Source organism: Lolium perenne, chromosome 7 (assembly GCF_019359855.2).
Source record: "Lolium perenne isolate Kyuss_39 chromosome 7, Kyuss_2.0, whole genome shotgun sequence".
Classification (NCBI taxonomy): domain Eukaryota; kingdom Viridiplantae; phylum Streptophyta; class Magnoliopsida; order Poales; family Poaceae; genus Lolium; species Lolium perenne.
Genome location: NC_067250.2, coordinates 175090184 through 175103623, shown reverse-complemented (window position 1 = coordinate 175103623; position 13440 = coordinate 175090184). Strand labels below are relative to the sequence as shown.

Sequence of the window (13440 nt, the reverse complement as noted above, 5' to 3'; positions counted from 1 at the left end):
ACGTCCCGCGGGCCCAGGTGGTGAATGGTCGGGGCAAGGTGGTATATGGTCGGGTCCCAGGTGTCGGTCTGTCTAGACGGGTGACGTCCAAGCGACAGGGGAGGGCACGATCTGGCGCCTTTGTTTCGCATCGGACGACCAAAAGTCGAGTGCTCGGTTGGACACATAGCATCCAAGCACTTTTTAGCACTTGGGTATGATTTTACATTGGTTAAGACGTGTGTTGCACGTGCGTGATTACTAGTATATCAAAACACAAATGTACAGAGCCAAGGAAATATCAATACGAAAGAATCATATGCCACTAATCCAACGTGCATTCCTTGGGGAACTCTTTCCGATTGGCATCCTTGCAGTAATCGTAGATCATGTGCGTGTCCCGCGCGTTCTGCATGGCCGCTGTGTCCAGGCCCTGCTCGAACCATGTCGACTCCGGTGGCTCGTCGCCGCACCAGGCTACGCCAGGCGACGGCTGGCACGAGGACACGCGGAGGTTGCGGTAGTTGGCGAAGAAAGGCGCCGCCGACCAGTCCGTCTTGACGAGGCCGCCCTGCGTCGCCCAGTCGTCGGCGTTCCACAGGCTCCCTTCCAGCTTCATCTTCTGCCACGACGGGAACGGCACCCCGTCCTTGTCGTGGTTCTTGAATACCCGGATCGGCACGCCGTCCACCAGGATCCTGATCATCACCATGGACGGGGATTTGATTTGGATTGTGTCCACACAATACATGTATACTAAAAACATATATAATGCACGCTGAATCTGATGATGATGGGTTAATTTGCTTACGTGATGCGCTTGGGGTTCCAATCGATGGAGTATGTGTGGAAGTCCGCGGCGGGGTCGAACCAGAGGCGGAAGTGCTGCACCCGGTGGCCGACGCCGTTGACGAAGATGTTGGTGTGCAGCGTGTAGGGCTCGCCGGTGACGTTGCCGAGGAACTCCAGGTCCACCTCGTCATGGTTCTCCCACGGCACATCCACCGGGAACAGCTGCACGCATCAATTTGCAGATGAAATCAACCAAATCGTGGAATAACTGCCCAGACAAGGCACGCGCATGGCATGGAGACTTACATAGAGCGTGGTGACCGTGCCGGCGGAGTTTTTGGGGACGAGCCTGATGTCGATGTCGAAGCGGGCGTAGAGGTATGCTTCCTTTGTGTGGAAACCCGAACCGTGGGTCTCGTCGAGGCAGAGCGCCAGGGTCTGTTTGTCGTCGGTGCCAGCCTTGTAGAAGAAGCTGTGATCCTGTCCCCACCCAACCTCGATGTCATCGGATAGAGATGCCATGGCCATCTGATCCATGGCTACCAGCAGGATCGATAGCAACATCACCGAACGCCAACAAGAAGATGGCAACGACGCCATGGCTGATTGGCTTAATTTGGAAAACAAACGAGAATGATTTGAATACTAATGTAGTATCTTTCCTTTCTTCTTCTTCCTCCTCTCCCTCGTCTTGATGCTTCGATACGATCCGATCTGAATTTATAACGAGCATGCTGAAATGGAGCGGGGGTAGAATGAAGGAGCATGCCATGTTCGTTCGAATGTTTCAGCCGGGGACATGGCATGTTAGGATCCATATGGAATATTAGGCTGGACAAGGTTTACATTGGCTCCCTCCTCTGACTTAATCTTTTCGTTGACATGCCCTCCTCTGACTATCGATCCTGGTTATGGGATGAACGCGGCCTCGTGCATGCAAGGGAGCTTCATATTTTTAATGGCGTCCCCGCTGACTTCGCTACCTACCTGCATGCTACCCACTAAATAATTAGATCAAGTCAAAAAAAACTAAATAATTAGATTCCAGGCTGATGGCTTCTCGCGCCGTCATCTTCCCGTCTTCGGTTGCGGCCACCGACGGGCTGGTTGACGAGGAAGAACCGTTGGCACACGTCGTCTACGCCGACGGCCAAGTAGCTGCACCGACGCTGGCTACGCCCACGGCTCGACGCCGACGTGTCATACCTGTACATGTATGTTTATTCGTCAGATGGACCTGGACCTAACTGGATATGGATAGACGGCCCAAGGCAATACTCCCTCTCTCACAGTTTATTAGACACTAGCAAGGTGGCCCTCGCAATTGCGAGGGCTACATCTTAAAAAACTACACTTAATATAGTTTATCTATTTTATATGTTGTGACTTTCTATTATATAAGTAATGTTATATAATTATTAAAACTAACTAACATATTATATAATGAATTTTACTCAAATGAATTGTTTTAAATTTATACGTTATTTTTGGCTCAACTATGCATGTCCTTGCCATATCCATTAATATCCATGTCAGTTCCGCTTTGTATCCGCATAATCGGCACAAAGACATGACTTGCTTAAATCTAGAGAAACTGCTCATATAATATTACAAAAAATACTCATGAAATATTTCAGAATAAAAAAGTTGCATTGCCTTTATTATCCATGGTTGGCAGGTGTTATATAGCGATGTCAAGAAGCTGGCGAGGTACGGCCTCTCGGTTATCCGCTTAAGATGAAGTCGCAGGAGTGATGATCAATCAGGCTACTGCTGCTTGTGTGGGTTGATCCGAAGTCAACTGTATTCGAGTTAGGGTAAGATAAATCAGAAGGAACCAATGTGATGCGTCTGTACGATAAATCAATGTATGTATGAGATGGTACTCAATTTTCACGTGATATATAGGTTGGCTAAATGAATTGCATTGCATGCTGTGTGGTGCTGGAATTGTTTATGTGTATTTACTTTTTGTTTGGGAGAAGGTGCCTAGACGATACTTGATAAAGTGCATGCTAGAGAGACCTATCGCCATATGACACGGTTCATTTTAGTACACTCCATCTCTAGATAATATTTAGTGTCTAGATACATCAAAATTTAGATAAATCTATCACATTTTTATAAGAGTAGGGATTACATCTAACTAACCTATCATTAAATCCTAACCATAAAATTTAGATCTAAATATCAAAATAATTTGGACGATTTTGCTTAATGTGATGCTCGATTATCAGATTCTTTTATCTTCTTGTCTTTCCTTTTAGTTTTTAGGTTAAAATTAAGTTGTTCCATTTTATCTATATACAAAAGTATAAAGATGTATTTTATATATAGGTACACTTGTAAGGGGACAAAGAAAGTTAAAATGCACACATGAAGAAAATCGATTAGAAAATTTGGATGCTCTTGAATGTCTCATTATTTTTATAGTTTAATAAGTAGTACACTTAAGCAATGTAATTTTGGTAACATATATTTCATCGATAATCTAGCATGTGTTCGCGCCAACACATACACATGTGTAGGTCCTTTGGAGTAGGGCCGTGCTGAGCGTCCCCCGGGGATTGGAACTTCTGATCCCCCGCCTCCAGCGATTGCCACGTGTCCCACGTACAGTTTTTGTGGTTTTCCACCATCGTCCCGCGGAAAAAATCCCCCGAAATGACAAAATAAAAACAGCGCACATGGCATGGAAGCCCACCGAAGAACACACCGGCAACTCCCACCAGCTGTCCCCACCTCCCCCCTGCCGGTTAGCTCCGGTGAAAAACCTCGCTGGTGTCGACCACGCTGGTAGCACGATCGCCGGCCTTTGGTAGCACCATTGCCTGCCGCACGTAACACCACCGCCGGGCGAATGTAGCATTGCCGGCGACCTCCTTGCAATGTCACCGGCACAAGTTTGTACCAGTCGCCGCCGGGAGAATGTAGCATTTCCGGCGACCTCCTTGCAGCATCACCTACTCAAGTTTATACCAGCCGCCGCCGCTTGCAGCAAATGCCAACGCCGCTGGGCCGCCTACAGCAACCGGCACCGCTGGTTGTAGCAACTTGCGGCGCCGCTGTCGGACTGCCTGTAGCAACCGGTGCGACGTCTCGTAGCATTAGGACTGGCCGCCAGTAGCTATAGGACCGGCCGCTTGTAGCAACCCGCCCTGCCGAATGTCGCAATTAGACTGGCCGCTTGTAGCAACTGCTGCTGCCGCCTGTAGCAACCCGCGTCGCCGCATGCAGCAATATGACTGGCTGCTTGAAGCAACCGCCGCCACCGCATTTAGCAATCGGCGCCGCCACCTGTAGCAACCGGTGCCGCAACCTGGAGTAATAGCCGCTGCCGCCTCTAGCATCACCGGCGGATGCGGACAGATTCACACGTTCTTCAGCCCGGCCGTAGGCGCCCCGGATCGAGGATGGCGTTGTAGGCTTGCGGCGGCTACCGCTGTTAGCCGCCCCCTCTATGGCCATACGGCCTCCCCTCGACCCGAGGCTAATGATGTCGGTCAACCGCGTCCACCGCTGTCGACTGCCTCCTCTGTGAATGCCCTCGCCGGAGAGAGAAGAGAGATCGCATACCGGTTCGCAAGAGAGAAGCGGAGAGAGAGGTTGGGGGAAGGTGGAGCAGGGGAGCAGACGAACCCGTGGAGCCGAAGCCTGGAAATTCTGAAGCCATAGTATGTGAGGATAAAGTAGACGTGTTTTTTTTCTTCTGTAGGGCCGTGGGTGGGGCCAAGGAAATCATGGTCGAACGGTCCTTCAATGATCCTCCGGTTGATTGTTAGTATTTTCCTTTGGCTTAACTAACGATGTTATTTAGAAAGAAAAAAACTGACATTTTATCCATACGTGAAGTACAACTGTAGGATTTCTTCTATTACGTGATTTGGCATGTAACTATAAAATCAAATCTCTTTTTTTTTCCGGTGATCGCTTTCTATTTTCTACATGGAAGCAAATAGCCTTCTATCCTCATGGATGACACGTGAACCAAATCTATACATGACTCACGAACTTGTGGTTCCTTAAATGATATAATTATATTGGTTACGTGCCATACTATTTTTTGTACACATATATTGTTGTACGTAACATTTCTTACCTTTTAATCTAAGACGTTAAAATTAATATCATCGGTTTATATTTTATTAGCATATGTGGATTAACCTGGTGCCTCGAAAAACACCCTTATTTTGCTTTTAGTATATAATAGACTAGTGGTTGGGGCACCTCCTCGCCGGTCAGGGGCATGACAATCAGGCACCTGCTGGGTGAAGCTAGGCCTGGTCGTCCAATCAGTTGAGTGTTTTATTTGACATTGAATATACTAAGAACACACTTCAGGGTTGATACGGAAACAAAATAAAAAAAAAACCTCCAATTTAACTTGTCAATGCTTAATTGTACAGTAGTAGGATCATCCATCTTTGCTAAATCACTACATATACAAGTTAGTACAAGACGGAAATCTACTCATTGCTCTTATGGCTCCCTTTGGGAAACATACCATGAACTACTCATCTTGTCTGCAATAGATAACTTCATCTTGCTGCAGTGCCTCTAATCTCACACTGAATGGTGGGCAATCAACCCTGTACTCAAGTTGAGTCGAAATGAGAATGATTATAGCTCCAGCTATTCATAAAGGGGTGCATAAAGTTAAGTTTACATTTCACGTCAAACAAATTAGTGTGCTTCCAAAATGGGGAGACTATATGAATAGAGATGCATTGATTATTGCCATTACTGTATAAAATTAGGTTCTCTACCAACCTGAAGAGCTAAATTTGTGTGCCAAGGTTAGGTTACATGGATGAAACTCCCAAATTCATTTTGATGATCTATTGGTGATATTTTACCATCCTAAGAGACGAAATGCAGGTTCATATCAAAGTGGAATTAGCAAGATTGAGTTGTATTACAGTACATACGCCTTAAAATCTTGAAAGGGTAGTATTGTATATATGAAGTTAATGGAGTAGGACAAAAAACTCCCTCATATCCCCACAAGGTAAAAAAAAGCATCCATTACGTAGTACAAGTACCAATTAACCATGCCATGTTCTAGGATAGAACTAAAGTGTTTCCATTTATCCATTTATATTATATAGAATAGGAACAAAGTATTCTCTAGGAGCATCTAGATAAAGTAAATAGATAACAAAGGATATAACAATGCGCATCCCATCGAGCATCATAAAACAATAAGAAATAGAAGAACCGAACACGCCACGCAACAACCATCAGTAAACCAAGTGCAACAAAAAACACACCATATGGAGAGAAAGAAACAGGCAAACCTTAACAAGGAGAGATGATCACATGAGAAAATCACGCGAGATGGTGAGATAAGAACCGACCCTGAAAAAAGGGAATATGAGAGAACAAACACATAATATTGTTAAACAAACAATGCACTATTTGTTCGCAGTAAAGAGGGACAAAACTGATCCGTGTCCAACCAAAGCTAGAAGCTAGGGTCTTACAGTCTTTACTTGATAAGATGATCTCTTACTTCATAATATGATCTCGCTTGATCCACAACTCAATTTAACTTCTAATAGTCAAAGGAAGAACAAGCAGCTTGTACCTTACCCAATTAGAAAAAGTCAATTACAGGGAGTGCACATGCAAGGAAGTTATATAGTGTAGTTGCAATATTCCGATAAATACAATGCACTGACCAAGATAAAAAAATATAGGATGGGCATCTAAGTAAATTTACTTGGGATCTTACAGTGTAACTTCATATGATAATTAGCTTCTATTAGTAAAAGGAAGAACAGATGGGAACAAATAATAAATACAAATGTTTTTAGTACGAGAAATCATCAGGATTGACATGGGGAAATGCATAGCATAAGAATTTACAAAATTATTAAAAGAAAGAATCATGAATATGACACCACCGGTAGATACTTGTTGTATTAGGCAATACATGAAATTATCACATTAGTATCCTTGCATCACAACGCCAGATGAGGTGCTTGAAGGCCTCACCTCAGAGCAGCCAAGCAGAGGTTTGAATCAGAGCAACACATCAAGTGGAGGCGTACGATTGTAGTAGTGGACGAGATATTAGGCTTACGACCTGAGCACAATGTAAGCAATAAAACAATTTGAGAAGCACCATAGCAGCTACTGCTACAGTTACAAATAAAAAACATTAGTGGTCTTGGTAGTGTCATGAATAATTACGACATTGCAAATAAGATACTAAATAGAATACACCTACTGGGCTTGCAAATTATCAGTGTGGTACCAAAATGATACTGAAATTACTCACAACTAACTGAAGTTCTTTTCATACACAAGACGAAGTTCTTTTAATATACAAGATGATATGATACCATCTTCACGAACACCAGAAACAATCTCTTATTTTTCGAATATAATGTCATCAATGAGCTAATCTCAAAGCCCATATTGCTAATATCACCATGAAGATCTACCACTTTCTTATTTGATGTCTTTATCCTAGCTCAATTGCAATTATTCTTAAAGTGATTACACGTATGCAATCATAATTCGTAGAATAAGCTACAATACCAGCTATTGCGGATAAATGTCGAGAGTAAGAGGATACCTAAGCTTATGTTCACTTAACCAGCTACTATCCATCAGTAATGAATCAAACACTTTTCAGTGACAACAGAATCAGTGGGAATTCGTATGTATAATTAAGTGGTATCATCTACCTAAAACCCAAATATACAGGCATTGTAAGCTAAATTTGTTAACCAACATGACAGAACTTAAGGCTGGATTCTCTCAAACTCACATAGAAGCGTGTAAACCATAGAACCTAAATGAAAGTAGAATTTAATGCTAGGATGTGATTGATGTACTTTTAAGAATGTGTTGTCAAATAGGAGGCATGCAAGTCACTGGAATATGAGAAGATCTTAAAAACATATATGCATGCTAAAGCACATTTTATTTATCATATCCAAGGACAGAGGTACCTAAAACTAAAGATGCAAGTATTTGTAAAATATCTCGCAAACCAAAATTAGGAAGTTTGTAGACTCAAATAAATAAAAGCACAATAATATATAGTACAGCGAAAAAATAGCATACCTTCTCGAGAAAATTCGAGCATAGCTTCATATTCCAACCTTGTGAACTTCTGAACCACTTCTAGCAATGCCTCAGAAACAATAGAAGCAAATCTTTAAAATTGACAATGACATGCCCGGAGAGGTTTTATAAGAGAACCTGCAATAAAAAATTCATATTGAAATGAACTTGGTTCGAAGAACATACACAACCTTGGAATATTTAACTGAACCGGCTAAGCAAGAATAATCTATGATTAGAACACAAATAGCTACGCTGTCATCAGTACAACATACACCCAATTTTCATTTCTGAGACTTCTTGTTATCACAAATCCAAATGGAGAAAGGTTTCAGAATAGATCCCAATGGAATCATATAGATGTTGCATATACCAAGTATTCCAATATATTTAACTGGAAAAGAATAGAACTTGGGGAGAATCACAAAATTTAGCTAGTATATCACTTTTCGAATCATGTACTTTAGGCTGTAAAATCCTCAAGCCTAAATCAACAACGTTTTCATCAACCACTGTTGACATTCTTTGAATAAGATAGATTCATGTATTCCTTTTCAACAGAAATTGGAATATGAACTGCTCTAGTGAGTGGACCAAGATTTACATATGAAGCACAAAATAGTACATTTGTTTCAGTTGTAGGTAAAATATATGTATAGGAAGCAAAGTAGAGTCAGAATAAATAACAAATTCCATTGCGCTGAAGCGAACACCAGCCCTGTCATATGCTCTACAAAATTGACAAACCAAAGTACGAGCCATATCAAACTAAGAATTGAAAAGTGCATAGTAATACTACTGTCCCTTGCACTTCAGTTCCTCTATCAAACAACCCGATACATGTGCCTGAACAAATGATCACCTGAGTGTGGTTACATGTGCCACTAAAAGTTTATCACACGATCTTTGAAGAGTTCAATTGGTACTGGCGAAACAATAAAGAACATTGGAACTAAAGCTTTGGCCTATCAATTAGGAAATAGAAATATGATGCATTATCAAATAAAAAAAAACCTTTTCCTATTTATACCATACCTGCTCTGTTCCAAACCGGCGCTTGCATTTCTGAACAATTTGTAGGAATCGCATGCAGTATACAAACCATAGAACTTTAGCTATACTAAAACCTATGTTCAAATGCAGAGGAAAGCACAACTGTATGTAAACGGTCACAACGGCCGGTGGCCATGGGAATAGGAAGAGACAATGTCTCCCGATAGGGCATAGGCGATCTGGGTGGGTTAAGGGCATCTCTAGCGCCGCGACGCATTTCAGACGCCCAAAAGTGGTCGCGAGCGTCCGTTTGCGTCGCCCCACGGACATATTTTGTCCGCACGTCCGTTTGCGTCTGGGTGTGCTCCCACCGGGGCGACCCATTTTTTGAATTGCAACATAGTTAAAAACTTTCAAAGTAGTACATATAAATGCATAAAAACTATACAAAGTAGATCTATAGGCCTAGACTACTTGCTTCCTGACGGGTCGGCACCGTCGTTGCGTCGCTTCGTCTCCTGCTTCTCCGCCGCCTCCCGCGCGGCCGCTATGGCTCGTTGCGCCGCCGCGTCCTAGCTCAGTGGCCTCCTTGAGCGTCTCGAAAGACTCGACGATGGCCCTCTGCTCCGCCGCCCTCTCCTCCGGCGTAGGCGCATCAGGGTCATCAGAGGACCAAGATATCTCCGAGTCGGAGTCCTCTGCTGCAGCGGCGGCCGCCAGCCTACGTTGTTCCAGCTTGGCGTCGACCGCCGCATGGGCCGCCCGCTCCTCCTGTGCTTCCTTCTCCGCTTCAGCCAGGGCCGCGGTGTCCCTGACCGGGTGGAGGAGGTCGGTGCTGTCTTCGGAGTCGAACTCCTCGTCGGAGCTCGAGGCCGGGGGAGGTGGAGTGGGAGGTGAAGGTGGAGGTGGAGGCGCGGCAGCCTAGCCGCGTCCGGCGCTGCTCATGGTGGATCTACGGCAGCGGCGGCTAGGGTTTAGTGGGGAGGAGATGAGATGCTCGCGCCCCTGTTTATATAGGTCGGAGGCAGGGCGACGGCCGCGCCACGCGTGGCATCGCCATTACTACGTGCGCAGAGGTAGGCGACGATCGCGCGCCACGCGAGGCATCGCCATTTACGCGGCCGCAGACTGCCGAAGCGACGCCTCGGTGCCAGTATTGGCGGAGAAGACGCATCGATGCAGGGTCGCTGCCAGGCGGGCCCGACGAAACGTCCGCCAGATGCGAGCAGACACTTCCGGCGTCCGCGGAGCATCCACGGAGACGCATCCCAGGCCATATTTGGGCCAGGAGCCGGCTCCTCTGACGTATCGCGGAAAACTGCAGAGGGAAGTTAATCATTTTCGTTCGTTTGATTCACATCAGATGGCAACTGCACGAACGCCCAGGAAACAATAGCCAAAAGCCCAGCCCAACTAACGGGAGACGAGAAACGGAGACGGCGTCGCCGCAGCGCGGCCTTCAACATAGCAGTTTTTCAAATTACTTGCCATGAAACACAATTACAAACAGTAATCTTATGCAGATCAACTACAGAAAAATTGTGCTAGCAAGTACTAAGTCACACATTTCCATGATATCTAGCAAAAGACAGACTATTTCACCATAACCCAGTAATAAAGTCATCTGTGATTGGTCCCTGTAAAATAAATAAAGAAGTAAGATTTTCTACACAATTATGATCTCTTGATTCATGAAATAACTATATGAACAAAATTACCGTTAATAATTGAGTGAAACTAAGATTGGCATTTTGAACTTCATGAACACTATCATTTGCCACTTTTCCTTGTGCATGTGCTTGTGCACTGCCACTACCGGCCACTTCCCCAACCTCTTCTATCAGTAATGAAAGAAAATGGGAGGGTCATGAGAATTGACTAACATTGAAACGGCACTTTTATTTAGCAACATACCTTTTCTCTCTTTTTTCTTATCTTGTGCTTCTTATCGAGCCAAGTTCTTTTTCGTTTTGAAGTTTTTGTTTCAACTTGTTTTTTCTTTAGGCGTGCATTAGTCAACAAGTCATCTGGTGGGCTAGCATATGTGGGAATTGAACATGGGTACTGAGCTGTTCTTGTGCATGCATTGATTTTGTCTTCAATTTGCTTTTCAAGGATGTCCAGTGTGTTATCTACCAGCATCACACATTCTGGAAAGTTGGATGCTCGATCCACCAAATTATGAAATTTGTGCGACATATATCTGTAGCTAAGCATGGCATTCATATTTGGATTTTCCATTATATTTCCTCCCTCCTTGTCTTGTACAGTTCCACTACATGCTTCCCGTGTCCATTGCTTTAACACATAGTGTGGTGGTAGTGACTTGATGTTCATTAAATCAAGAACTTTAAGAGAATGGCCACACAATATCCCAATTCTCTCAAATTGCCGACAGCTGCACACAACTATTTGTTTCAAAGGACCACCAATAACTTTGTACTCCTCTTGAAAGGTGAAATCTCCTACTAGATATTCATTACAACCATCTAATTGCTTGGTGCAAGCTGATAGGGATCTTTCATATTCACCTTGGAAAGTTTCAAATATATCCGGTGTATATAGCTTGCTAGCCTGCACCAACATAGGTGGTGGTCTCCTCATAAATAATTTAGGCAACTTTTTCCTTGAGTCAAATTCTGAATTCAGTTCGTTGTTCCTTTTTGCTTGCACAACCCTTTCGAAATGCTTAAAGAAACGGATCTATCAAAATCAAATTTGAAATGGATTTTCAAATCATTGTTTAGACTTTCACTCAATTGTGTACTTCTCATTCCTAATGTGAACACATCCATCATAAAACATTCAGCCCATTTTTCGGTTAACTTATATATACTATCCAACCAAGTTTGCTTCCTCACCTTTTTCCTCATGAGGTCAAACTTTTCTTCAAATTTTGCCATGTCTTCATACTCAAACATGCACGCGCTAAAATCTGTTAGAATACTTGTCTCTTCATTGTCCTCATTTGTTTTCTCTTCATTCTTCTTATCTTTCTTCTTCTTCTCCTTTTTCTTCTCTTCATCCTCCTCTTCATTTAGATGTTTGGCAGCATTTTGCATAATGGGAAACGTGCCCAAGCTTCATCTGAATTTCGAAATTCCATGCCAGCATGAGAAACCAAACCAGGTAGTACAACTCTGCAATGCAAATGTGAAGAAAATATTGTAATCAATAGCAATACTTAAATTTCTCATGTCAAACTGTGGTATACAGAAAATACCGATTGGAATCAGGATCATGGTGCGATTTATTAGTCTCTTCTGCCATCCCAACTTCTTCCATAAACTATGAAAAACGCTTCTCAAACCAGGGAAGAAAACCACAATTATGCAACTACATGACAGAATCTCGTTTGGGCCAAAACTCTTACTGCAATGATCCAAATCATGCAAATAAGGTACCGCTGGAAAACTATGATCATGTACTACAACTTTTATTCTGTGTCTAAGTCGAAATTGAGCACCGATTAAGAGCAGTTTTAAGGTACTGATTGCATCTGCGTAGGGCATGCCACAGAGAGAAGATAAAAGAATGAAGGTGATTTACCTGAGATTAACGAGCAGAACGGCGCATTGGCGAGCAGAGCAGCGCGTCCGCTCCAGGTTCGGGCGAACTCCTTCGCGGGTCCTTCCTCACGTCCTTGACTACTCCCGCCTCTTTTCTATTCTGGCGCCTTTTCTGAGGTGGAGTGCGCCCTTTTCCGTCTCTGCGAGTTGAGATGGGATCGCTCCGTTTCTCTCTCTCCCGTTAGTTGGGCTGGGCTTTGGCTAAGGCGTTGTGTTTCCTAGGCGTTCGACCAGCTGCCATCGGACGACATTTTAGACCACATCTTTTGTTCTGAACCAGACGAGGAACTTGCTGCACGTCCCTCAAGCCAATCCTCCCTAACTTTTTTGGTCGAAACCAAAAGCCTGTACATTGATCGGACAGTAAATAACCCAGAACGTTCATAATGCCACGCCCATGAATCTGTTAGGTTGGCTGTAGTAAGTGGGATTGATTTGATGACCTCCACATCCATTGGAAGATAAGAGTGTTCTTGTGGAGATTAGCACACCATTCACTACCAACAGCCTCTGTTTGTCATCATAGGAATATGGCACCATCCGCTGGGTGTCCGTTTTGTGCAGCTACAAATGATAATTGGAGACATTCTTTAATGGACTGTACCACAGCTCGTTGTGTATGGGCACTGTTAGATGAAGAGTAACTGAACATATCAGCATAAACCAATGTGGAGATGCTAAAGAATGGATCTTCTTCCTTATTGATTCACTTTCCCATGAGAATTTCACCAAGGTTGTGGTTACACTTTGGGCGGTATGGAGTGCAAGGCGAAAAGCTATACATGAGGAGATTTTTCAGAGCCCTCTATCGATCTATGGGTTCATCACAAGCTACCTTGCTGAATTGGACATTACGTATATTGCTAAGCCAGCACGTCATCAGACGGATGCCACGCCATCGACTGTTACCTGGATCCCTCCTCCAAATAATTTTACTAAAGTTAATGTTGATGCCACGGTATCCAAACAAAGTAACAGAGGAGTTGTTGCAGCTATATGTAGAGATGGATCGGGCCAGTTTCTTAGAGCA

The 13440-nt window shown here is 43.8% G+C and overlaps 1 protein-coding gene across 1 annotated transcript; it reads right to left on the bottom strand.

The window, feature by feature from the left end:
* Nucleotides 1-223: 223 nt before the first annotated feature.
* Nucleotides 224-1911, bottom strand: LOC127301117 (xyloglucan endotransglucosylase/hydrolase protein 24). Its single transcript, XM_051331332.2, has 3 exons — nucleotides 1078-1911; nucleotides 791-993; nucleotides 224-677 (listed from the first exon to the last, which is right to left on the bottom strand). The coding sequence occupies exons 1-3, from the start codon at nucleotides 1369-1371 to the stop codon at nucleotides 305-307; spliced, it is 870 nt and encodes a 289-aa protein (XP_051187292.1). The 5' UTR covers nucleotides 1372-1911; the 3' UTR covers nucleotides 224-304.
* Between the last annotated feature and the right edge of the window lie 11529 nt (nucleotides 1912-13440).

What these genes read in the sequence shown, in the direction of transcription:
- LOC127301117 (XM_051331332.2), bottom strand. Translation starts at nt 1,371, where the DNA reads ATGGCGTCGTTGCCATCTTCTTGTTGGCGTTCGGTGATGTTGCTATCG. An exon ending in GCACGGTCACCACGCTCTAT is followed by an intron (nt 994 to 1,077) that starts GTAAGTCTCCAT and finishes TGATGCGTGCAG; the next exon opens with CTGTTCCCGGTGGATGTGCC. An exon ending in TGGAACCCCAAGCGCATCAC is followed by an intron (nt 678 to 790) that starts GTAAGCAAATTA and finishes GGTGATGATCAG; the next exon opens with GATCCTGGTGGACGGCGTGC.